Source organism: Caretta caretta, chromosome 6 (assembly GCF_965140235.1).
Source record: "Caretta caretta isolate rCarCar2 chromosome 6, rCarCar1.hap1, whole genome shotgun sequence".
Lineage (NCBI taxonomy): Eukaryota > Metazoa > Chordata > Testudines > Cheloniidae > Caretta > Caretta caretta.
This window is the reverse complement of record NC_134211.1, coordinates 110,580,214-110,606,986: the sequence shown is the minus strand read 5'-3', so window position 1 is coordinate 110,606,986 and position 26,773 is coordinate 110,580,214. Positions and strand designations below refer to the sequence as shown.

The window sequence follows — 26,773 nt, the reverse complement described above, 5'->3', positions numbered from 1 at the left end:
ACCCCCTTTGTTGATTTTAGCTCCCTGAAGCCAACCCTGTAAGCCGTGTCGTCAGTTGCCCCTCCCTCAGTCAGAGCAACGGCAGACAATCGTTCCGAGCCTTTTTTCTGTGCGGACGCCATACCAAGGCAAGCATGGAGGCCGCTCAGCTCACTTTGGCAATTAGGAGCACATTAAACACCACACGCATTATCCAGCAGTATATGCAGCACCAGAACCTGGCAAAGCGATACCGGGCGAGGAGACGACGTCAGCGCGGTCACGTGAGTGATCAGGACATGGACACAGATTTCTCTGAAAGCATGGGCCCTGCCAATGCATGCATCATGATGCTAATGGGGCAGGTTCATGCTGTGGAACGCCGATTCTGGGCTCGGGAAACAAGCACAGACTGGTGGGACCGCATAGTGTTGCAGGTCTGGGACGATTCCCAGTGGCTGCGAAACTTTCGCATGCGTAAGGGCACTTTCATGGAACTTTGTGACTTGCTTTCCCCTGCCCTGAGGCGCATGAATACCAAGATGAGAGCAGCCCTCACAGTTGAGAAGCGAGTGGCAATAGCCCTGTGGAACACCCTGTGCAACGCCAGACAGCTACCGGTCAGTTGGGAATCAATTTGGAGTGGGCAAATCTACTGTTGGGGCTGCTGTGATGCAAGTAGCCCACGCAATCAAAGATCTGCTGATATCAAGGGTAGTGACCCTGGGAAATGTGCAAGTCATAGTGGATGGCTTTGCTGCAATGGGATTCCCTAACTGTGGTGGGGCTATAGACGGAACCCATATCCCTATCTTGGCACCGGAGCACCAAGCCGCCGAGTACATAAACCGCAAGGGGTACTTTTCGATAGTGCTGCAAGCTCTGGTGGATCACAAGGGACGTTTCACCAACATCAACGTGGGATGGCCGGGAAAGGTGCATGATGCTCGCATCTTCAGGAACTCTGGTCTGTTTCAAAAGCTGCAGGAAGGGACTTTATTCCCAGACCAGAAAATAACTGTTGGGGATGTTGAAATGCCTATATGTATCCTTGGGGACCCAGCCTACCCCTTAATGCCATGGCTCATGAAGCCGTACACAGGCAGCCTGGACAGTAGTCAGGAGCTGTTCAACTACAGGCTGAGCAAGTGCAGAATGGTGGTAGAATGTGCATTTGGACGTTTAAAGGCGCGCTGGCGCAGTTTACTGACTCGCTTAGACCTCAGCGAAACCAATATTCCCACTGTTATTACTGCTTGCTGTGTGCTCCACAATATCTGTGAGAGTAAGGGGGAGACGTTTATGGCGGGGTGGGAGGTTGAGGCAAATCGCCTGGCTGCTGGTTACGCGCAGCCAGACACCAGGGCGGTTAGAAGAGCACAGGAGGGCGCGGTACGCATCAGAGAAGCTTTGAAAACCAGTTTCATGACTGGCCAGGCTACGGCGTGAAAGTTCTGTTTGTTTCTCCTTGATGAAACCCCCCGCCCCTTGGTTCACTCTACTTCCCTGTAAGCTAACCACCCTCCCCTCCTCCCTTCAATCACCCCTTGCAGAGGCAATAAAGTCATTGTTGCTTCACATTCATGCATTCTTTATTCATTCATCACACAAATAGGGGGATGACTACCAAGGTAGCCCAGGAGGGGTGGTGGAGGAGGGAAGGAAAATGCCACACAGCACTTTAAGCACAGCACTTTAAAAGTTTACAACTTTAAAATTTATTGAATGCCAGCCTTCTTTTTCTTGGGCAATCCTCTGGGGTGGAGTGGTTGGTTGGCCGGAGGCCCCCCCACCGCGTTCTTGGGCGTCTGGGTGTGGAGGCTATGGAACTTGGGGAGGAGGGCGGTTGGTTACAGAGGGGCAGCAGTGGCAGTCTGTGCTCCAGCTGCCTTTGCTGCAGCTCAACCATACACTGGAGCATACTGGTTTGGTCCTGCAGCAGCCTCAGCATTGAATCCTGCCTCCTCTCATCATGCTGCCGCCACATTTGAGCTTCAGCCCTGTCTTCAGCCCGCCACTTACTCTCTTCAGCCCGCCACCTCTCCTCCCAGTCATTTTGTGCTTTCCTGCACTCTGACATTATTTGCCTCCACGCATTCGTCTGTGCTCTGTCAGTGTGGGAGGACAGCATGAGCTCGGAGAACATTTCATCGCGAGTGCATTTTTTTTCTTTCTAAGCTTCACTAGCCTCTGGGAAGGAGAAGATCCTGTGATCATTGAAACACATGCAGCTGGTGGAGAAAAAAAAAGGGACAGCGGTATTTAAAAAGACACATTTTATAAAACAGTGGCTACACTCTTTCAGGGTAAACCTTGCTGTTAACATTACATACATAGCACATGTGCTTTCGTTACAAGGTCGCATTTTGCCTCCTCCCACCGCGTGACTACCCCCTCAACCTTCCCCCCTCCCTGTGGCTAACAGCGGGGAACATTTCTGTTCAGCCACAGGCAAACAGCCCAGCAGGAATGGGCTCCTCTGAGTGTCCCCTGAAGAAAAGCATTCTATTTCAACCAGGTGACCATGAATTATATCTCACTCTCCTGAGGATAACACAGAGAGATAAAGAACGGATGTTGTTTGAATGCCAGCAAACATACACTGCAATGCTTTGTTCTACAATGATTCCCGAGTACGTGTTACTGGCCTGGAGTGGTAAAGTGTCCTACCATGAAGGACGCAATAAGGCTGCCCTCCCCAGAAACCTTTTGCAAAGGCTTTAGGACTACATCTAGGAGAACCGCAAATGCCAGGGCAAAGTAATCCTTTCACATGCTTGCTTTTAAACCATATATAGTATCTTAAAAGGTACACTCACTGGAGGTCCCTTCTCCGCCTGCTGGGTCCAGGAGGCAGCCTTGGGTGGGTTCGGGGGGTACTGGCTCCAGGTCTAGGGTGAGAAACAGTTCCTGGCTGTCGGGAAAACCGGTTTCTCCGCTTGCTTGCTGTGAGCTATCATCATCTTCTTCGTCCCCAAAACCTGCTTCCGTATTGCCTCCATCTCCATTGAAGGAGTCAAACAACACGGCTGGGGTAGTGGTGGCTGAACCCCCTAAAATGGCATGCAGCTCATCATAGAAGCGGCATGTTTGGGGCTCTGACCCAGAGCGGCTGTTCGCCTCTCTGGTAGGCTTGCCTCAGCTCCTTCAGTTTCACGCGGCACTGCTTCGGGTCCCTGTTATGGCCTCTGTCCTTCATGCCCTGGGAGATTTTCACAAAGGTTTTGGCATTTCGAAAACTGGAACGGAGTTCTGATAGCACGGATTCCTCTCCCCAAACAGCGATCAGATCCCGTACCTCCCGTTCGGTCCATGCTGGAGCTCTTTTGCGATTCTGGGACTCCATCATGGTCACCTCTGCTGATGAGCTCTGCATGGTCACCTGCAGCTTGCCACGCTGGCCAAACAGGAAATGAGATTCAAAAGTTCGCGGTTCTTTTCCTGTCTACCTGGCCAGTGCATCTGAGTTGAGAGTGCTGTCCAGAGCGGTCATAATGGAGCACTCTGGGATAGCTCCCGGAGGCCAATACCATCGAATTGTGTCCACAGTACCCCAAATTCGAGCCGGCAACGTCGATTTAAGCGCTAATCCACTTGTCAGGGGTGGAGTAAGGAAATCGATTTTAAGAGCCCTTTAAGTCGAAATAAAGGGCTTCATTGTGTGGACGGGTGCAGGTTTACATCGATTTAACGCTGCTAAATTCGACCTAAAGTCCTAGTGTAGACCAGGACTGAGTCTCACAATTGAGGCGGAAAAGCCTTCCCAATTTGAACTGGCGCAGTGCCTGAGTCTGCAAGCAGACAGCTCCTCTGCTGTTCCCAGTAGCAGTTGCTTGGGGAAAGCAGTAGTGTGGAGCTAGGTGGTGACACTGCCTAGAGTGTGTATAAAGCCTTGCAGAAAGTAGTGAAACTGGGAGAAATGTTGATTTCACTAAGCCATGGTGGAGATAAGAGTCAGTTAGCAGCCACGGCAGCTCAGCGTTTTGCCCTTGCTATGGTTGCTTTCCTGGGACCGGTCCAGCCACACTTTCTGCAGCATAGATGGGAATCCCAAGCCATATGAGGCATCAGTTAAAGCTTGATCTTCCTCCCCGTTCTCCTTGGTGGGACAGAGCATTTGGGATAGCCACACCCAGCTCATGCCATTGTGTACACATCTTACAGTCACCATATCCCTGGTTGAGTCACTACGGGTTAACTACACAGATTTTCCCAGAATGCATGGATGCAAACATGGGTGGGCAGCCTGACAGATGCAGACATACAAGACACTGAAATGATGGCAGAAACTTAGGTGGACAAACATTGACCTGTGATATTTGTAATGGGCTACAGTCAACATGCCTCTAATTGTTTAGAGAAGTTTAGAAGTATTATCATGAACAGGGTTTCAGCTGCTGCTTGGGAAAGACCTGAGCAGCTGTGGGGAGGGGCACCAAAGCTATTATGGGAAAGGAGATGCCCAGAAACGTGGGTGCGGGCTGGAAGAAAGAAAGGCTGGGGAAGAGGTAGAAACACCTGTATTTGCCCTGGTCACACTCATCATTAGCCAGCCACTGGTGGCTGCACCAGTGCAAAACCCTAATGTGGAGAAATTTATTTGCTTCAGTGGAGTGTTCCTCTGCTAGACTCTAGAGTAAGCTGCCTCATTCTATCATGCAAACAGCAGCTTAAACAGGTTTGCCCTGTTTACACTAGAGATTTCCACTGGTGCAGCTATAACAAAAGCAAACCGCCTATGGCTGTAACCAAGCCAAATGCCCAGGATGGACAAAGTCACAACCTCCTGGCTACTGGATGGACGAGTAACAGGCAGCTGCTAACCCGCACAATCAGGAGACTCTAAGATGGAGAGAGCTCTACAGATGCCAGACAGACGGCTTCAGATCTGTTAGTCACCTACTAGGCCAGTAGGAAAGCTGGACACTGCCCTCCCATCATCCCCCACCTGACCTCCCACCCCCCTTCCCCCATAAAAGTGATTTTGGGAAGAGCATCTTGTCAAGAATCCCCAAATCCTTCCAGATTTTACTGGTGGGACACAGTCTCTTACGCTCCTCCCTCCCCCCTCCACCCCCCAAAAGAAGAAGAAATATTGTATCCATAAGATTTTTCAATCTCTAAGCATTTCTATAGTGATGTTTATGTCCAAGACACCTCAGGCCTATTTAAACTTCACAGCAGCTGTGCAACACTGGATGGGTTAAAGATTAATAGAATCATAGAATATCAGGGTTGGAAGGGACCTCAGGAGGTCATCTAGTCCAACTCCCTGCTCAAAACAGGACCAATCCCCAATTTTTGCCCCAGATCCCTCAAGGATTGAACTCACAACCCTGGGTTTAGCAGGCCAATGCTCAAACCACTGAGCTATCCCTCCCTTATTAAGATGGGGCAATTGTGACCATTCTACACAATGCCTGGGGAAGTGCTATCAACTGAGATCACTCTGGCTGGTGCAACAGTCCTTAGTAGACAACGCACGTTTGATGATGAATTGTGACAAAAAGGCTGCAACTTGCACAAGGCCAGAGAGTCAGAGAGAGTGCTGGGATTAGCACTTGCAAACTCAGTCTCCAGCCCCTGTGCTCAAACCATCAGACCGTGCTTCACTGGCAGTTTGCTAAATTAAAGTGTCTGAAGCACCCAGATGTGGTGCCAAGCCCTAGCCAACATTCACGGGTCTAAGGTTTGGATCCAAAAACACCAGTGGAAGGGGGATTGCACCAATTAGTCTTAAGAAGAACGATCTCCTCAACCCTTATCTTTTGTGAAGATGGAAACCAAACAGAGAACCCTGGGGAAAATGGGATTTAGAATGCATTTGTGAAAGCAAGAACTAGGACACCGTAATAAGAAAGATTCTGATAATATGAGTTTGTTGTATGTTTTGGTTTGGTTTATAGACCGGAAAAGATTTGAGTTTACTATTTCATAATCTAGGCTTTCAAAGGTAGCACTAGGTACAAAATGCGCTCCAAACCTTATAAAGATTCTTGCCATGTTGAAACTTTCCCCCCAGACTTTTTTTTTTTTTTTTAATTAATACAAAGAGAAAATGTAGTAAGTTCCCACCACAAATTCACTGAGGGACCCTGCTCTCCAAGTCAAAAATAAAGATGGATCTGTATTGCCATTTCAATGGAGTGCAATCCCTGTACTCTTTCAGAATACCTGGAACAAGACAAGTGAATACGAAAGTGTTAAAGGGAAAGAGGAGCTGAATCATTAGAAGCAAATGGTAAAGAGGATAGATTTTAGGAATGCATTTTCCATTTGCAGTCGCTTTTGTCCTTTCATTTGCTTATATGATTTCCTATTTCCTCTCTTCTGGCATTTTAATTCTCCAGTGTCACTCACCTTTGGCGCATGCCTCATTTCTGCATGGTCACTGGCCTCTCCCCCCTTACAACGCCTTTCCCTTCTGGCCTACAAAGCCTTGCCAAAATATGGCAAAGCAGGAAGAGAAAGAGCAGCCTGGCTGTTATTCCTGCTTCTTTGTTTAACATTTATGGCATCCAGAGGGTCATTTAATCTTAGCCTCAGCAAAGCAACAGAGTTTAGCTGCCAGCTCTTAACTCTAATACAGTAATGAGGACGCCAAATTGAGATTTCAGACTTTTTTTTAAAAAATTGCTTCTTTAGAAGTCTCTGTAGCATCTTCAGAACACTCAAAAGTTGTTGAAAACTGAGCAACAGAATGACTGCAATTTGCATAAAGCCTAGAAGCAATTCTGCCTCACCCCCCAGCTCTCTCTATACAATCACACAACAAAATTTCAAAGCTACTTAAACACTTGATCGCTCTATGATCATAGTGCTCCAGTGGCCATTTTGGTTAATAAAATAGGATTTTGATACTCAGTTTCTAGCCAGTACTGACTGCTGTCTAAAGCTAGAGACACAGTAAGGATCTGAACAGAGGAGGTTTTTAAAAAAAAAAAAAAAAACACAACACACTTTTAGTGTTTATGGTATTGGTAATTTATGATATTGATAATTAATAAAAAGTTTAACACTATTTCTAGAATGGTATTGCCTAGAGACCTTGATCATGTCCTCTGCCTTTCCCCCCCGCCCCAAACAATAATCCAATCATACTAGGCACCGTACATCTAATCAAGACTGCAAGCTCTCCTGGCAGATGCCATCTATACATAACTCCTGGCTAGAGAACAATGCTTATCTCGCACAGAAACAGAGTTACCTGAACAGTGTAGGGACGCTTAAGGTCTTGTTTTGGTTTTATGGGTTGCCTTTTAAAAAGCCCCACTCTGTTATAGTTTTAAGAAAAATGCAAAAGTTTTGCCAAACAAGTGTTCATGGACAAACAACAATGCACAATTGAATGACCCTGTTTTTGTTCATGACATTGTCCTCCTTAGTTCAACACATCATTTAATGGAAGAAAAGTCCCAAAACAATTTGGCTTATCAACAACCGAGACACAAAATATATGGCTATCAACGTCCCAAAAAATCAACCACCAGAGTGGAAGGAGAAATGCTAGAAGTAGTAAGTCATTTTGCCTATATAGAGAGAGAATATTTTGACCAGCTTCAATTTCCAGCCCTCATGTTTGCAGAGATGGCCTGCCAAATCTGAAAGAATAAATAGCTGTCTTCCTAAGTCTGACAACAGCTCCAGTGCCTCTGTTGTCACTCAGTTTTACAAAGTTGAAACACAGCCAAGACTGACTAGTTATTTTTTCCCCACTGCTGATATTCAGACCCCTGGGAGAAGCAGCAAAAGACAGAAAATCAAGTCAGTTTAACTTTGCTGGGGAAAGGGCAGAAGTTATTCACTGGGATCTGAGTAGCAGTAACATCCTCTTGCAGCAGCCTGAATATTGAGGCCAGGGTAAAGTATGATAGCAATGATACAAAGCCACTCTCCCCCACTGCTGCAACCAGTACACCATGAGCAGCACCCAACTGTTCTATCCCTTTAAGTTGCAGGGTGTACAACAGCACAGATGCTTTCTACTGTGGCTTTTAAGCATCAAGCAGATTTTCCTAGCCCTGGTTATAGCAACATGACCGTCTAAAGTAAAGAACAGCCATTTGAAAATACATCAGGAAAGAATAAAACCAACTGTCAAAGACAAGAATAAAAACCACCCTCTTCAACTAACATCCACCTGAGACAATCAAGTTCTGGGCTGGCAACAGCTGTAAGTCCTATAGATAAATTATCAATAGCCACCATATTCAAACCCTCAGTTCTTGTGCGATGGCCTTGCAGACTCCCCCAACAGCCACTGAAAACAGGTTCGCAAACGATGCTACTTCATCTGACAGCCTCCTAGTTCTGCCCCTAGACAAAGATGACCCAGTGCTTTTTCTAGAGGCTTGCTCCAGGCAAAGCAGCAACAATTCCTACTGAAGCCGCTGAGTACGAGATAATCAGATAAAGCAGCATTCCACATAATCTAGTCAGTCAATGTTTAGCGGGAGACATCTGGGTGCAGGACAAGGATGTCTGGTTGTGATCATGCAGGCCCCAGTAGTCTAAACACAAGGTCTTGATGAGGGGGTGTAAAGAGTTCTCAGGGAGTTTCAGAACGGCAAAGATTCTAGCAGATCCCAATTCCCTGGCTGCAACAGGAGGATATTTTTATTACCCCTAAATAAACTTGGAAGGATTAGATTTTTATCACTAAATGTTGATTTCACTATACACACAAAGCAAGGAAAAACTATTCCCATCACCAATAATCAAAATTTACAAACAGGCAAAGTAAGAAAAATGCTGCTTGACAACTTTTAGACTTTAAGGATACTCACTTTGTGTACTTGGACATGTGATGTTTTAAATTTTTGTTTTAATTATTATAAAAAGCTTTAACCTTCTGAATCTCAATTGTCATTAAACAATTATTGGCTCAACTCCCCGCCCCATAATTTACTGCCTCTGCAAAAATTTAGATCTAAATATGCTTAAAAACTAAAACATCAATACTGTCTGTTGACATTATTTAAAAAAAACTGCTATCCCTACTTCTAAAGATTTTTTTGTTAGGGTGAGAGGGTTTTGATTGAATACACTCCCACACTACCTTGCAATAACTTAGACAAGGCACAAGTTGCAAATGTATTAATGTATCTTTGACTGTTGAACCTCTAGTATCTCTGGAGGATGTTAAAAAAAACCCCACACACACTACTAAAGTTAAACATTTTTAAAAATCAGCAGGTCCAGATAACTTGCCTTCAAGAGTTTTAAAGGAGCTGGCTCAGAATCTTGCTGGACTGTTAATGTTGATTTTCAATAAGTCTTGGAGCACTGGGGAAGTTCCATAACACTGAACTAAAGCTAATGTTGTTCTGCTAGTTTTTAAAAAGAATAAATGGGATTACCAGGTAATTATAGGCCTGTCAGCTTGACATCAACCCCAGGCAAGATAATGGAGCTGTTGCTAAGGGACTCAATTAAAGGAGGGTAATTTAACTAATGCAAATCACTGTGGATTTATAGAAAACAGATCTTTTTTTGATAAGATTGCAAGTTTTGTTGATAAAATTTTGATGTAATATAGTTTGACTTGGTACCGCGCAATATTTTGATTAAAAACTAGAAAGACATAAAATCAGTATAGCACACATTAAATAGATAAAAAGCTGGCTAACAAATAGGTCTCAAAATGTAATTGTAAATGAAGAATCATCATCGAGCAACTCTGTTTCCAATGGGATCCTGCAGGGATCCATTCTTGGCCCTATGTTATTTCACAGTTTTAATCAATGACCTGGAAGAAGACATAAGACCACTGATAACGTTTTCAGAAGACACACAAATAGGAGGAGTGGTAAATAACAAAGAGGAGAGGTTGCTGACACAAAGTGGTATGGATCACTTAGTGAGCTGGGCGCAAGCAAACAATATGCATTTTAATACGGTTAAACGTAGATGTGTACATCTGGGAACACAGACTGCAAGTAACACTTACAGAATGGAGGACTATCCTGGGAAGTAGATAGTGAAAAAGATTTGGGAGTCGTGGTGGATAATCAGTTAGACATGAGCTCCCATTGCGATGCTGTGACCAAAGAGTTAATATGATCTTGGGATGCACAAGCAGGGGAATCTCGAGTAGGAGCAGAGAGGCTATTTTACCAATGTATTTGGCACTGGTACGACCACTGTTAGAATATTGTGTCCAGTTCTGGTGTTATCAACATTCTATTTAAATTGTGAAGTTGGAGAGGGTTCAGCAAAGAACTACAAAAATGATTAGAGTATTAGGAAACCTGCCTTACAGTAAGAGGCTCAAGGAATTCCAATTTATTTAGATCAACAAAGAGAAAGTTAAGTGATGGCATGATTGCAGTCTATAATTGTCTATCTGGGGAACAAATATTTAATAATGGGGCCTTCAGTCTAGCAGAGAAAGGTATAGCATGATCCAACGGCTTGAAGTTGAAGCTAGACAAATTGAGACTGGAAATAAGGTGCACATTTTAATGGTGAAAGTAATTAACCATTGGAAAATTTTAGCAAGGATGATAGGGGATTCTCCATCACTGAATTTTTAAATCAAGTTTGATATTTTTCTAGAAGATCTGCTCTCAGAATTATTTTTGTGAAGTGCTCTGTCCTGTGTTATACAGGTCAGACTAGACAATCAGAATGGTCCCTTCTGGCCTTGAAGCCTATGAATCTCTGGTTTAGAAGACATATTAAAATGAGCTTTATAATCATTTATGTCCATCCTTCACATCAGCATAAACCATACTTTTTCTAATATGCCTATAAAGATAAAACAAATTCGTTAACTGTCCATCTTTGCTCCTGGATGAGAACCTGAATATTATAGAGCCCTGGTTCTCAGCCAGGGGTAAATGTACCCCTGGGGATATGCAGAGGTCGTCCAGAGGGTAGATCAACTCATCTAGCATTTGCCCAGTTTTACAACAGGCTACATAAAAAGCACTAGCAAAGACCGTACAATCTAAAGTTTTATACAGACAAAATGAGACAGCAAGCAATTTTTCAGTTTTAGTGTGCTGTGACACTTGTATTTTTATGGCTGGTTTTGCGAGCAAGTAGTTTTTAAGTGAGGTGAAATTTGGGGTAGGCAAAACAAATTAGACTGCAGAAGGGGGTCCACATAGTCTGGAAAGGTTGAGAGCCACTGTTATAGAGTGCTGCCTGGCTGTACCAGAGTGACCAAATAGCCAACATTCAACACCGCAGCATTTTTAAATTACAGCCTTAGTGGCTTTTGTTCCGGTGGAAGTTGACACAAGTCATTTTTCACCTGAAACTGCAACTGTAAGACAAAACAGGCTTGGTGACATAAAGAACATTGGATGGGGTGCTGGATGGCATTTGCTTGCACTTTAAAGAATCTATGTCTAACAGGTTAGGGAAAGTTTTTGAAAGAAAAAGAGTTGCTCAAAATTCAAACCAGAGCAAACAGGAAACTTTTGGGGGGCGGTTGGGGAGGAAGGAGGGATCTTATAGTCCCCTCAATTATCTTAATTACTGCACAAAGTTAGGAGTAACAGGTTGACTGCTTCTCAAGAGGTACACACACTTGTGTTTCTCAGGGTGAATATATGAAGAATGAAATCCATTAAAGTAGTTGCCATGTAATCAACAAAATGTCTCCCCTCTTGACTTCAGAGGGTTATGCTGATAACTGTTCCTACACCTCCAAAGTTCTCACCTGCAGGATCTCTCCTCCATATTATTCAATATCTATATAATGCCGAGGGAAGCTGGTGGGAGAATGGAGCTACATGCTACTAATGGATGAAGCTGAACCTATCCAAGACTGAGGCAATGCTGGAGAGAAGGTGCTTCAAAAAGAGTTGGTCTGCTCATCAACATCTCCATCTATCACAGCCTTGGGGTCCATTTGGACTTAATACTATTGGATCCCCAAATTGCCATGAGGACAAACACACACATCAATCTTCAAATGGCCAGAATGGGGTGCAATCCGGTAACTGGGACATCTCTGGGCAGGGCCTTATCAGAACGAGAATGATGAAACAAACATCTAGTCGCAATTGCATGAAATCACCGCGACTACGGCTGTGGGATAGAATCCACTTCAGGGTCTCTGCCCTGATAATCTGAGCGCTCCATGGGAGTGCCCCTAGCTACCCAAGAGATCAACTCTTTCCCCACAGCCATGGCTTTCATGGCAGCTACAAACCACCGGAAGAGTGAAGCTACAGACCAGGAGAGGGAATGTAGTGCCGGGGGAGAGGGGGTAATTTCTACAGCATAGGTCCAGTTCCTGTTAAACATCCACAGACCTAACCATGCTCAGAACCATTTCTGTGACTTGGCTTCTCCCACGAGGTGTGTTTTTGTCCATCCCCACTTCCTCTCCCGCCCCAAAAAAATCCTGTTCAAAAAGTTGATAAACTATTTCCTGTACAGTCTGGGAAGGCACATCGATATTACTACTGAAGTACCTGGGAGGTGCTCAGACAAAGGCGAGGGGAAAGAACAGGAGTAATCGATAAGCATCTACTTAGATTGTAGACGCTTTGGGGTAGGGACCATCTTTCTATTCTGTGTTTGTATGGCACCTAACATCAGGTCCATGACGGGGATTTCCAGGCACTGTGATAATACAAACAAAGTTCTGCTAGTTTTTGTTTTATTTTTATTTCCCTAAACAGAGGGCTCTGAGTCATCAACCAGAAGAAAGAGGTCACAAGAGGGATTTTAAAAATAGTTGTGGAATAGATTAGGTGCAGAGATGAAGTTCCCATGGGATGGGGGAGGGGAGAAAGAAGGCAGAAAACACAGTGAGGGACAGGAAGACTGAAAAGTACAGGAAATACACTAGAAAACACAAGTCCTAAGGTTGGGGTAAGGAGAACAAGATCACGGAATAGCTAGAAGACCTAGAGACATAATGGAGGAGGATGTATTACCAGCAGCAATCAGAAGAATGGCCAGGACATGCCACAAGCATGGCAATTCTTTGGGGGGGGGGGGGGAGAGGGGCACCAGGGCTGATTACAGGAGTACCTGAGGTAAACCAGGCACCCAGTTTTCGGACAGTAGGGAGTTACAGGTCATGTGCAAATAAGTACAGCTGAACCACTGCAAAGGAAGTAGAAGCTGGAAGAGCAACTTTCAGACAAGTTGCTGTGAGAGGTGAAGCTAGCTAAGAGGCTGGATTTTGCTAAGAAAGGGATGACCAGGGGTTAGTTGGGGACACCTCTAGGAAAGGATTACTAGAATGGGAGTGATGGTTGTTGCATCATTAGCATCACACACACACACACACACACACACACACACACCCAAGTAGCCAGAGTGCAACCGATTACTGCTGCAATACATGAAACAAAGGTTGAGTAGACGAAAAAAGAGAGAAGAAATATTTGGGTCTGAGCTTAAGAGGTACCAGCAACTCCTATTAACTCTGGTCAGAATTATGGGTTCTCTGTGCTTCTCAGATCTTATGACAGACACTGAAGATGGAACAGGGAGCAATCCCTTGCACTACTTCAGGTACTGAATTTCCCTCACCTTTTGATTGAAGAATTCTGAATCCTAAGTTTGAGATGCTGCATTTCAGTGATAGGAGAACTGGATATACAAATATATTTGGACCCAAACTTTTGTAAGGTACATTTATGTGAACTCTGTTAGTATTAATTAGAAACCTTTGCAGCTTTAAAGTTAATATACCGGGTTATCTTGCCTGAGTCACAATTTATATTTTCACAGCAAAAAAGATATTTCTAAACTCCTTAGATATGTGGAGCCAATGACCTTTGTTTAGAGTGTATGCTGTTTTTAGTAGTATGTATTTTTAACACTGATTACAATTCTTAGGCTACACAAGTAATGCCTTTTATACTGTGTGTTTTTGAGTTTCACATGTGATGTATCACCGTCATATGGTACTTTGTTTTAAAAAAGTTTAACATGTACGGTCACTAACTGAGGTCACGTCCATCCATTCCCCCAACAACCCCTTCCCCAACCTTAAGCAGAGAGCCACCACACGTGCTACTGTCCAGATGCTGTTTTGTGCCCGTCCTTATCTTTCCATCTATCAGACAAAGAAAATCCAGAGCCAGTTAAGAACAAAGTCCTCTTCCCACACGCAATGAGGTGGAATATCAGAACACATTTTTTTGTTGTTGTTAAGACTACTTAATACCAACACTGAGGCAGCCTGCCTAGCAACAAGTTGAAGTTATAAACTCATATCATCCTACTTGTGTTCCCATGGCTACTGTCATGAACAGAGCAGTGGCAGCTGCAGATATCAGGGAAAGGGGTCCCATTAGAGACATATTTAAGATTCTGAGACAGAAAACAGTACCAAGAAGGTATGAATGCTATCTGGTACATTTTCCACTACAGCCCACCTCTACATCCCCAAAACTGCTCTGAACAGCCTTCCATTAGAGCAGTGGCTCTCAAACTTTTGTACTAGTGACCCCTTTCACACAGCAAGCTTCTGAGTGTGACCCCCTTATAAATTAAAAACTTTTATATATTTAACACCATTATAAATGTTGGAGGCGAAGCGTGGTTTGGGGTGTAGGCTGACAGGTGGCGACCCCCCATGTAATAACCTCACAACCCCCTGAGGGGTTCCGACCCCCAGTTTGAGAACCCCTGCATTAGAGCCTGTAAAATATTAGTGGTTTGTCATCTAGAGAAGCAATTGAGCCCACTGGCTTCTGAGGAATGCTGAAAGTGTTTGTTTGTTTTTCAAAGCTAAAAGTGAATTCACACTACAGTTGCGCAGCATGACTGAAGACAGCCATGAGCTCCTTATGCAACCCTTAGCAGCCTACACAAAAGATGTAGCAAAGGCCACTTGTCAAAGTTGTTTGGAAACAGCATGGTCTAACAGCTTTATTAGTGTTCCATTCTTTTTTTCTTTAAAAAGTTCAAAAATTGTAATGAAGGGCCCAAGCCAGAGTGCTCTTGATTCACGCTAAAGGCAATGAGACTAGAGGGCCCAAAGAGAAAGCAGGGGAGTGGAAGGAATTTCCCATTTCAGTTCACATCTTGAGGAAAAAAAGGCGGATAAACATTTGAATTATGAATCCAGACTTTTCCTCCAATCCTGACTTGACTGTTCCCCCAAGATGAGAACATTTCCCTCTAGCAACATTTCCATCTTAATCTTTCACTGTTTATAGGATCTCCACCGGGTTGAGAGTCTACAGTCCATGCTTTTTCAAATTGCAATGATTAATTCTTTCTAACAAGGAAGGAAGCCAGCCAGTCACTTACATAACAATATATACTTGGGCTAATATAAGCAGAATTGCTATAGTTACACATTATTCATTGGCCCATGTTTTTGCAGACTAAATATACAATATCTAAGAGAACAATGTTTTAAGGGTATATACAAACTTTTTAATGCCCAATATTTAAATCCAGATTTAAAAAAAAAAAAAAAATCTGTAAATCAGTGTAAAGCGAAGTCCAAATGGACTCAGATATCAATCTGTAGTATACAGACACAGACCCGTACAATAATGGCCATAATCCAGATACCTATAGACAGCATAACTGCACAGATGCCACAGGTGGCACGTGGTTAGATTCTAAATTAGAAGGCTATACTATGAAAGTAACAGAGGATCTCTTATGAGAATATCATCTGTGAAACCTCTCCATACTGAGGAGGAGCTTGGGGTAGGGGCACTTCTACTACAGACACCAACTCACTTCCTTACACTGTTCATTTTCAACACTGCTGCCACCCCACTGAAAGAACAAAGAGAATACCAGTAGCATCCTGCGTGGAAGCTCCTAATGCACCATGACCAGACGAGTATACACCAGATCTTCCCCTGAACAGGGGATCTTTGTGATTAGATATTATCCGTCCATTGCAGCCTCCCACTCCCTCTCCCCCATCAATGTAAGAAACTCCATTTACTAGTACTTCCTTTTGCAGAGTTCAACGAGTTTAGCTGCTGTGCAGCACTGAATGTTTGAAGATGCTTGGCAGAGCAGGTTAGACACACTAGCTTGGTCTCAATGTACCTACCATACTAAAAGAAGTTAATCACATCACGATCAGTCACATTTCAGCACAACTGGCATTATGGGTTCAAGATAATAGAAGAAAGTTTCCAAAAGGAAAGTTAAAAACAAAACAAAAAAGAAAAAGGGCTATTCTCAAAATTTAAAATAGAGTCTAAATTACACTGCAAGGAGGTATTTCCTGTTCATTATTTGAGAAAATTTTAGTTCAAAAGTCAATTTCATATTTTCCAACACACAAACATATTTAAGAGCACGGACTTTCACAGTTTGCCATTTGTTTTAGTTAATTTGTATAGAGAGGCTCAAAACCTCAAAATGTACAAGAGCACTAAATGTGCAAATTGGTAAAGATTTCATAAGGAGGTCAAAATCCAGTTCTGCTTTCACAATTGGAGGTTCCTTGCTACAGGTCCACTGAAGTAACCAGTCATTCTAATTAAGTTACATTACAGGCCGCTCAGCACTTAGAATTCTTCTTATTTTATAATTGTAAAGCACCATGAAAATCTATGCCACAGTATCACAAAATTAGGAACATTACTAAAAATTAAACTGAACAAGTTTCCAGAGAACCAGCTGCCTCAGCTGCACTTGCCTAGCATCTGTTCAGAAACCAATATGGATATTCAGAAGTTCAACTGCGCAGCTGAAGTGTTTTACAAACCACATCCAGTTATAATACTCTGAAGGTATGTTACAGGACAAGAGCCCACCGTAAGTGCATTGTACAGTTCCCCTTGATCAGAGGCAAGATTTCCGAGCTAAGAACTAATCACAGAGAGCTCTAAGCCTTTCACTTGGCCAAGTCACAACACTAAACTAGGCTGAAAACAAAAGTTTTAAGAGCAACTCATTAAGTGGCAGAGACCAGTTAGAACAAAGGATCCACTTTGCATAACTATCAAGTCAGTCCCACCATTAATACACTCATCAAAAGATGACGCAGTGACAAGTTTATTTTGCAAATACTGCACGAGTCAGGCTGATTTCACTAGGGGACCTCATGACCTCCAGTAACAAGACTGCTGGAGAGGCCTCTTGGCATTGCACAACAAAGTGACAGACAGCATCTTTGGGCTACTCACTTCACTGTGCAATGCCAAGGGAAGCTATACCAAGAGAAACAAGGTGAACCATCTAGTTCATTATACTTTTCACTCTCATTCCAGATGGACGACCAATGCCTAACTGCCAGGGAGCTGCACCCAAGCTTCCTCCCTGCCTAGACATGGTCCCACAACTTCCGAGAGTTACTGGGACCAAATGTATTACGGGCAGTATGAGCTGAGTCTCCCTGAGGCAAGATTGCACTGACCAAGTCTCTCAAAGCTTTAAAGAAATCAAATCAGCTGCCAGCAAACTAGCAGGGACCTGGCCATCCAGGAGGCAAAGGAAACATTTGGGTGTTTATATGACCAAAGTGGGGTGCATTCCCAGACCTCCAGCATTTCAAATGGCATCTCCTCACAGTAAGCGTTTCTCCCACCTTCTGTGTCCCTGGATCCAGATGTTTCTAGGGTGCTACAGTAATTCGTCCCTTAACAGGAATACTTCCCTAGATCAAGAGTGCTCTGGTTTTATTCATTTATTTTTGTAGTACAGCAGGCAAGAGACTGGTGAAGGCCAGCTCTCCTGTAAGCAATCCATAGATGGCTTCTCCCTCTCTACCTCCCCCTGGCATCTCCATCATAGATCTGATTGAATTAGGGCACCCTCTGGATTAACCAGTCATTTGTCAGGAGTTCACTTCTACCGGAAAGAAAACAAGAGCATTCTCTCTGAAGATGACTGGACATAACAGAAGTCTGGAGGTAAAGAACTGGCTCATACTTGTACTGCTATAATTGACATGAAAGGTACTTAGTTGCACTACAGCCATGAGAAGGAGAATTGCACAGGAAAAATCGTTTCTATCTGCTCTGTATTTATAGATTCGGAACAAGTTGTTCTCGTCAAGAAATTCTATAATGCTTTTCAAAGTCATTGAAACCTAAATCTTACTTAAAAGTGATTAGCCATGCAAAAGGGTAAAAAAAAGTAACTAGGTTCCTTTTTATATTACAATATTTCAGCACAGACAAGATGAACAAGCAGAAAGCAATCAGGGTCAAGTAGCAAGCATGTTTTTTGCTAGTACACCCCTCCTTCTCCCCCCACATAAAATAAAATAGATTTCTATTCATCTTTGGGACACAAAACATTCCCTTTCACTAAGTTTTTCCATTAAACACACAAGTACACACAGCTTTTTGTTCTCTTTTTTAAATCCTCAGTTTCTCAAATGGAGAACTCACAATATATGCTGGCCTACTGATAACAAGTATTGTTTGCTAGAGCTGTCAGCTAGCAGTCAAACGTTTGACTCACAATTCTTTATATTTACTAAAGAGGGCAATGGTGGGGGAGGGACAGCTTTTCTCAATGTATTCATTAACTCAAGGCCAAACAGCAAAACTTATCATCAATATATAAATATTTATAACACACTTAGGAACAATTAAAAACTTACTTTTCTATTTAAGACAAAAGAGGCAAGTGCTGTGTCCAGCTACCAAGACCTGGTTTATCAAAGCAACATGTAGTTGCAATACCTTACATTGGGCCATTGGGTGGGTAGGATGAGAAAGGGACCAGTACTAATTTAAGGAAAGATTCTACAAAACTTTGTCCATGTGACCTAGTCCTTAGATCCCTGCATGGCTACAAAATTTGTATCCATATCCAATCCACAAAAATGGACCATGGATGTGGATATCCAGATTTGCAGGGATGTCCTACTGCCAGTAGCCAATCCACTGAACTCAAGGAGCTACAAAGTAAAGACTATTGCTCCACATGCGTAAGTATTTGCAGGCTCATGTCCTTGGCTTTCAAGAATCACAAAGATCATCATCAGGCCCTTGCCACATTCAATTTTAGCCATTGTAATTTTAAAGAAAAATTTAAGATCATCCAGAAGGCCACTTTAATTCAGAAGGAAATCTAGTTATTTTTTGGCTCCAAAAGGAATCTAAAAATATACATTCTAGTCTTAGTATTTTTCCCAGCTCTACTGAAAACCTCTAAACCATTAGAGGTGGTTAGACTAGAGGATCCTAGTGGTCCCTTCTAACCCTATGATTAGCCAAAAGGTGAGGGGTTCTCTGCGCACTTTTTAGTAGTTTTGTGTTTATTCTGTTTGATAGTTTGTCATTGCAAATCCAGAGAGTAACTAAGGAAACCTTAATTTTTGATTTCATGTTGTACAGTATTCACTGCCTCTTTGGTCTGATCTAGCTCTAATGTAATTACGAAATCTGAATCAACATCTTGTTACTGTCTTGCTCAACTTCACTATATTTTGCAGAACGTAGTTCTGAAAAGCCTTCCTAGTTTAATATTCTTTACTATAACTGCCTCACACATGTGCATAGTATTTTTATATATACACACACACAAGAAACAGACTGGACTAACAGAACTGCTACTTCCGCTTCTTATACTAATTTTGATTGTAAGCATTCAGGGCAGGGACTGTCTGTTACTCTGTTTTTATGAAAAAAGAAAAGGAGTACTTGTGGCACCTTGGAGACTAACAAATTTATTGGAGCATAAGCTTTCGTGAGCTACAGCTCAGAAGTGAGCTGTAGCTCACGAAAGCTTATGCTCCAATAAATTTGTTAGTCTCCAAGGTGCCACAAGTACTCCTTTTCTTTTTGCAAATATAGACTAACACGGCTGCTACTCTGAAATCTGTTTTTATGATGCTTAGCACAATAGGGCCCCATTCTTGGTTGGTCTTTAGGCACTAGCATAATAAACATAAAACTTCTGTAATGAACATGATTAATAATAAATATATCAAAGGTACACTTAACTTTAATGCCGAACTGTAGCTAAAAGCATTTACAGTCGTATTCTAAAATCATGGCCATGATGCAAAAATCTGTTCTGTACTGGGTTTCAGCCTCCAGTACCAATGCAATAGTGCAGATCCTTAGTGTACACACAGTTTTACACTGGCACAGTTTACCCAGGGGTAAGGAGACACTGTTTATACTAGGGGTTTGTACCAATGCACCAGCTAGAGCAGAGGTGGACAAATTACCATCCTGCCCGGCCCCTGAGCTCCCAGCTGGGGAGCCTAGCCCCCAACCCTTCCCCAGCTGTCCCCCCGCCGTGATGCCGCTGCACACCAGCGCTCTGGCCTGCCGCTCCTGCCGGGCACACGGGCAGTGTGGCTGGTTCTGGTGGGGCTGCGAGCTCCTGCTGCTCTGAGCAGCATAGTAAGGTGCGGGGGGGTCCCGGGGGGCAGTCAGGGGATGGGGGGGGGGGTTGGATAGGCATGGGAGTCCCAATGGGGCTGTCAGGGGGTGGAGGTGTGGATGAGGTGGGGGGGGGCACTCGGGACAGGGAGGTGTTGGATAGGGGGTGAGGTCCCAGGGGAGCGCTTAGGGGAGGAGGGTCCCAGGATGGGGTGGTCAGGGGACAAAGAGCAAGGGGGTTGGGGGTTCTGAGGGGGGCAGTCAGGAGGCAGGAAGTGGGAGGGGCAGATAGGGGGTGGGAGCTAGGCTGTTTGGGGAGGGACAGCTTTCCCTACTCACCCTTCCATACAGTTTCACAACCCCGAAGTTTGCCCACCCCTGACCTAGAGTCCCAGCATAGGCCAGGGCAAAGAACCAGCAGGTTTTACAAATCCTTTGTTCTTCCCTACTAGAAATAGGATGTTTGGTAAACTGAACCTACAGTCATTGTGCATTATTATAACACTGTGCTGTTTGAATGTAGTAGTCATAAGAATTTCTAGGCCAAACAATTGCTTAGGGTTAAGAGAGATAGACTCCAGATAGCTGAAATTTACACTTTTTGCTGAAAGGTCAAGTTTGACTGGCATTATATTCCAGAAGTACAGTTATTTAGGAATGCATACTATTATTTAAAAAAAAAATCAAATTAAAAACTGAATAGGGATGCTCAGAAGAGAAAATATACATTTTTGTGAACAATGTTAACTGCAAAACTATCAAGATAGTTTGGTAAAAATTAGCATTAGTTTTCCAATCTACTTAAGTAGAAGGTAGATGTGAGTATACACTAAACTCTTAATTATGTCTAAAAATTAGTTCCACAATAAGGGCCCAATTCAAAGTCCATTGAAGTCAATGAAAGTCTGCTTATTTACTTTCTATCAGGCTACTATGGACTAAGTACTGCATTGTTTACTCAGGCTGAACTTCCACTGAAGTTGTGTAAATTAAATTTATTTTTCCAGCTATGTCATACACTTCCCACCCCACTGGGAAGAAAGATGAGTCAGTAATGAGTGCAATAACTTTTGCATACGTAAATCTACAACATTAACTGAAAACTAGAAGAAAATAAATACAATCCTAAATGTATTCAGTTCAGTCACAGCAGTAAGAAAAAAAAGTCACTCTAGTAGAGAAATGAGGTAAGCTAGAGAATTGATTTGCAAGGTTCAACGAAAAGCGTAAAGTATTGTTGTAACACTTGGCTAGAAGCCAGTAGGATCCATGTATGTTACAGCAATGTTGTGCTTGACCTACAGAATGAAAAAGAGAGTCAATTGCTCCCTAATAAGCCCTTCCCCCAGTGGTCAACCCAAAAATGGAGTTTCCATGAGCAGAGAGACCTTGTATCCTATTCTGTCAATCGGAAGAACCAAGGAGAAATGTCTACCCAGGAAGAAGACAGGAGAGAGAGACAATACAAATAAAATCTGTAAATAACTATATGAAATGCTGTAACTAAAAAGATGTTCAACCTGAGTATCCACAAAAAATACATAAGTTAATTGATTTGTAGAGACTGCAACAGTGTAAAAAATAGAGAAAAACCAACCTATTCCATTAAATAAAAAGGCACCCAAAACATCTTCATCCTCTGCACCGAGAAGCTCAAGAATATATATTTCAGAATTTAGATTGATCTAATAAGTCAATTAACAGCAAAAGTTACTCTGGTTTGTTCTGAGAAATGAACTATTGTTATTTTCAAGTCCTGTGTTTTGTTTTGTTCTTTTAAGCCAAGAGGTACAGAGGATTCAATGAAGTTTGAGAAACGCAAGAGGAAACTCCAAGTGTTAAGACCTCCAGACAGTAGGAGGGTTTTCCCACTAGCTTTAACCAACAGTTACAAAAGAACAATTAAAAAACACATTTAAAAACTAAGGAAGTCAACAGTCTACCTCTACACACACAGCTGTAGACACATCTATACTAAATTGTTTGAATCACATGCCTTCCAGTACAACTACAATTCCTTTGTTTGCTCACAATTTTCTCCCATACCACTTTAAATTAGCTTACAAAGAACTGCAGCAGAATAGATGGAATGTGGAACATTTTGGCAACCAACTGGTTCTTTTTAAGAATTTTTTTTTAAAAAAACAGACACATTAGTTTGCCTAAAACAGCCATAATCGAATATATTTCAAAAAGAGGAACAGGCATTTGTGACTTCATCTTTTTTATTTCTACCCTTATGGTCGAACCCACAAACATACAAATCGTGTGGAGGGGGAGCGGAAATCTAACTGCCATTTACGGTCTCTCCTAGCCAAATCAGCTTCCCTGCTTTTCTCCCTGTTTGCAAAGCGCCCTCTGGAAAAGCATCTAGACTTCTTTTATTAACCGTTGGGGGGGCGGGAGGGGGGGGGAGAATCGTGGTTTTTCTCTGGCCCTGAATGTCTCGTTTTGGGGGTGGTGGTGTATTTTTTAAAAAGTACTGGGGGTAGGGGGATAGAAAACCCACTAAAGGATTCGATTTCATATTAGTGCCAGGGAATCTGATGAAAGTCCTTTTAATTAGTGCCACGCTACTCTCCTAAAGACCCAGATCCCAACCCGATCGTCATGAATATGAAACTAACCACACCTGAAGAAAGAGAGAGAGAAAAGGGGGGGGGGGGAGAGAAAGTAGCACGGCTAATCCCTCTTGCTTCCGTGCCATAGAGTGAGATATTCATATTTCCCTGGGGGAGGGCGGGGGCGAGGAGGGACGTAAATAGATCTATAGCTATAGTTTTGGTTCTATTTCATGGAAAAGGAAAGATCTCCTCTCCCCCTCCCCCCCCCCCAGTCTAGAGGCACGTTTCCCCTACACGTTCCCCCCTTGTTGCTGTTCTTCCCTTGGACAGCAGGGTGAACACACACACACAAAAGTTGTTGGTTTTCCCCTCCCCTTTTAATTACCAGAAATCTAATGCAACCAAGTGACCTCTCCCACACCCCCCAATAAAACAGTCTTATGTCCAGCGGATCAATCCACACACTAACCCCAACTCCCAAACGCAGGATGTCAGATCTCCAGCCAGCCACACACACACACACAGCCGTTGGAGGCTCCTAACCCACTCACACTCACACAATGGTGCTGAATCCTTAGGAGACACTGGAGACAAAATAACTCACCCGGATCAAAATCAGGAACCACGGCTTGGTACTGGGCTCCAACTCTCATGCCGCCTCCTGCTGAGATGTCAAAGAGAGAGAGAGAGACCGGATTAGAAAGAGCGTGCTTCATTGATTTGTGTGTGTGTGTGTGTGTGTGTGTGAGAGAGAGTGTGAGAGAGATTAACAGAGAAAATCCCGGAGCGAGTTTGAGGCTCCCACTTCAGCGGACTTACCATGCTCTTCATCACTAGAGGAGCCAGAGCTGCCTTCCTCCCAGGAGTTGCCGCTGCTATTTCCATTGGGTGCTGCTGCTGCCAAACTTTTATTATTCCCATTATTGTTGGCGCTGGTGGCGGCAGTGGCGTTATTATTCCTGCCTCTTCTTTTCCCTGAGACCTCTGGGCCCTTCTCTATCATGGCTGGCATTTGGGGGTGAAACTGGCAGAGAGAGCAGAGTTAACTCGGGGGGGGGGGGGGAGAAGGGGCTGCTGGAGCCTGGGAGCAGCAGCAGCTGCTGGTAAAGCCCCCGGCTAGGGGCGGGGGAGGGAAGAGGGGGCGAGAGGGAGGCTGAGGCGCTTTCAGTGTGCGGCCGCTTTAAAACCCCTGCACGGCGAGGGCTACAACTTTGAGGCTCATCCCAGCGCTGCACTTCCCTGCACTGGGACGCTCGTCAACCTGCGCTGCTGCCTGGCCGCGGCCCCACCTCCCCCTCCGCTCCGGCGCCCTCCCATTGGCGGCCCCCACATTTTGGGAGGCAGGTGCCTTTGCCATTGGCCGCCCCACCCCGTCCATCAAGCCGGCCCGGCGCTTCCGTTTGTCAGGTTAGGTGGAGGCGTATCGCCCGCTGTACGTGGTTGGGTTTTGCAATCTCTACGCCCAGTGATACATCCCCTTCCAAGGCTACATTGTAGCGGGGAGGGAAGTGGGGGAGTTTCACGCCGTGGCCCCGGAGGCGCGGGGAGCTTTGAGGACGGGCTCGAAGAGGGGGGAAGGGGATGGGGCGGAGGGGCCCCAGCGAGGGGGCTCCAAACCTCGTGCTTTGAACTCAGCAGCACTCGGGGCTGGGGACTATTTTCCTCCCCTTGGCGGAAGGTTACGCGGAACGCGCCGCTCAGTTTGAATGGAACCCCCATACAAAGAGAGAAACTAATTGCTACAAAGTGGCCCCGGGCTGGGGCCGGCCCCCCGCGGGGGAGGGGCGACGCGGGGACCAGGGTGGGGAGACCTGCCCTGGCTTTGGCCGGGCAGAGTCGCCCCTCGAGCGGGAAGAGGAGTTCGGCCGGGCGAGGAGGAAAAGTCCTTGCAATTGATGGAGTTGGCCAAATTGCCCCCTCGGTGGCGCCGCGTGGGGAGGGAAGATCAGGGTATTAGCCGGGGGGGGGGGGGCAAATCAGCAGCCGCTACCCCACCCACCTGAGCAGCAGGCGCCTGGCCAGGGGACAATGGGCAACAGACAGAGTTTAATGAAACACAATAAAAAGGTGGAGGGAGATTGATGCTGGCCGACCGGTACTGAAGTCAGCAGGGTACCACCCACGCGTAGGGATCAGTCCTTGCATAGCTGATAGCAGGATCAGGCCCTTGAGGGCCAATCCTGCAGACTCTTGCCCACGTGACAAGCTTTGTTCACACGAGCTGTCCCAGAAAACTGCTCATGCATGTCTGCAGGGTCATGTTCTTAGTCCCAGATCCTCAAAGGCACCCAATACCTTTAAGGATCTGGGCCTTACCTCTTATAGAAATAAGGTCCTTGCCATGAGAAGTTTGTAGTGTAAGCGTCTGACCCTGTAGAGCTTTCTCTTGTGACATCAGTGGGCTTGCTCCTATGAAAACTGTTCTTCTGAGGATTCCCCCATGGGGCCCTGACAGCCCATATGGCTCACAAACCACATATCACACTCCACATTTCTTCCACTTCCAACCTGCAAACAGCTACGTGGGCAGACACTTTTGCCTTTGCAGATTCAACAGCACGACTGGGGTTTTGAGCCTTAATCCTGCAAGGAGCTCTGCTCAGGCAAAAATCTGAGCCCACAAAGAGTCCCCTTTTCTGCTCCTGGGCTTCACAGGAGTGCAGGAATCGATCCACACGGATGCAGTTGCAGCATCAGCAGCAGGGACTTTCCTCCTCATACCCATTTGTACAGTGCCTGCCACAAGGTCTGATCCTAAACTGAGTGGTGCAACAGCAGTATCAAAATAGCAGCAACCAGTTTGGTAGGGCAGGGGCTGTGAAACGAGTGAGAGGACAAAACAAGCAGGGAGAAAGAAGTGAAGCAGTAAGAGCACTTTTCCTTTCTCTCCCTTTTCCACTGAATTGCTATCAGTGAATGAGGGTTGGGGGGGGGGGGGGCGGGGGGACGACACTTACTCCTACTTTGCAAAAAGAAGTCGGGACTATCCCTGCCAGAGAGAGAGAGTTGGAATGCACAAGCTGTAAGAGTATTTACTATTTGAACAGTACAGTAGCATGAGATAAAAGTAAATCTAGGATGGGTTGTACCTTCTATTACTAATTCAAATTACCTCCTGCAGCAGCTATTCTTTTATTGGTCAGTAGCACAATTAAAGCTGCAATTTGACTAGCTGCAGCTATCTGAATGTCAGACAAACTGTCTCCAGTCACACCCCACCTCCCCCACCCCTCATTTAAATGTGAGGGAACTTGAAAAGGGGAGAGAAAGCCTGCTGATCAAGATAGTGGTTTTGGGTTGTTTTTTGTTTTTTAATTTGGCTTGTTTACTATTTTACTGATTAGACCTGTCCAGTGTAAGGCAGAGTACACTGCTCAGTTTTGCCAGGATAGCTATGTTGATTAGGAGTGTGAATAATTCACTTAGGAAGAATTTAACTAAACCAAATTAAGACCACCTCAATTCTGAATGATAGCATCCAAAGAGGGATTTAAGGACTGTGTGGATGCTCTTATTCAAAATTTATTTACTTAACAAAATTGAATTAAGGCCAATATAATTCTGAATGTGTCTACAAAGGTATTTAATGTGGGAGAGTCTAAAAGTTAATTTGGATTAATTTTCCTTAGAGCTTGTCTACACTTAGGGCTTGTCTTCACTACTGAGGGGATCCATGCTGTTGCAATCAATACAGTGGGTGTTGATTTAGCAGGTCTAGTGAAGTCCCACTAAATCAACAGCTGTGTGCTCTCTGGTCAACTCTGGTACTCCAGCTCCCCAAGAAGAGTAAGGTAAGTCAATGGGAGAGTGGAAGGAGTAAGTTGATTTAAGCTACAGCTGTGATGTTATTGACATGAACTGTGACCATATAGGACTTTGGTTGCAACCAAAGTCCTATAGTTGCACCAAATCTTTTACCAAGGGGATCAAGTAAGGTGTCTATGGAAAGGTTGTAATTTTACTGGTTATGATTATGCTGTCTGT

General features: G+C 44.4%; 1 protein-coding gene and 1 long non-coding RNA gene across 3 annotated transcripts in view; both read right to left on the bottom strand.

The window, feature by feature from the left end:
* Window positions 1-24,059, bottom strand: part of RCOR1 (REST corepressor 1) — a 135,967-nt gene extending 111,908 nt beyond the window's left edge. Inside the window, exons 1-2 of one of the 2 annotated variants that reach the window (XM_048853525.2) lie at window positions 23,609-24,059; window positions 23,394-23,453 (exon numbers count right to left, since the gene is read on the bottom strand). In XM_048853525.2, the coding sequence (XP_048709482.2) occupies window positions 23,394-23,453; window positions 23,609-23,801 (253 nt within the window). In that variant the 5' untranslated portion in view covers window positions 23,802-24,059. The remainder of the gene's footprint in view (window positions 1-23,393; window positions 23,454-23,608) is intronic. The other variant, XM_048853526.2, reaches the window with a different exon arrangement.
* Window positions 1,674-3,704, bottom strand: LOC142072586 (uncharacterized). The gene is made up of 2 exons (XR_012669077.1): window positions 2,799-3,704; window positions 1,674-2,210 (listed from the first exon to the last, which is right to left on the bottom strand). It is a non-coding gene; the product is annotated as an uncharacterized LOC142072586 (long non-coding RNA).
* Window positions 24,060-26,773: the final 2,714 nt, after the last annotated feature.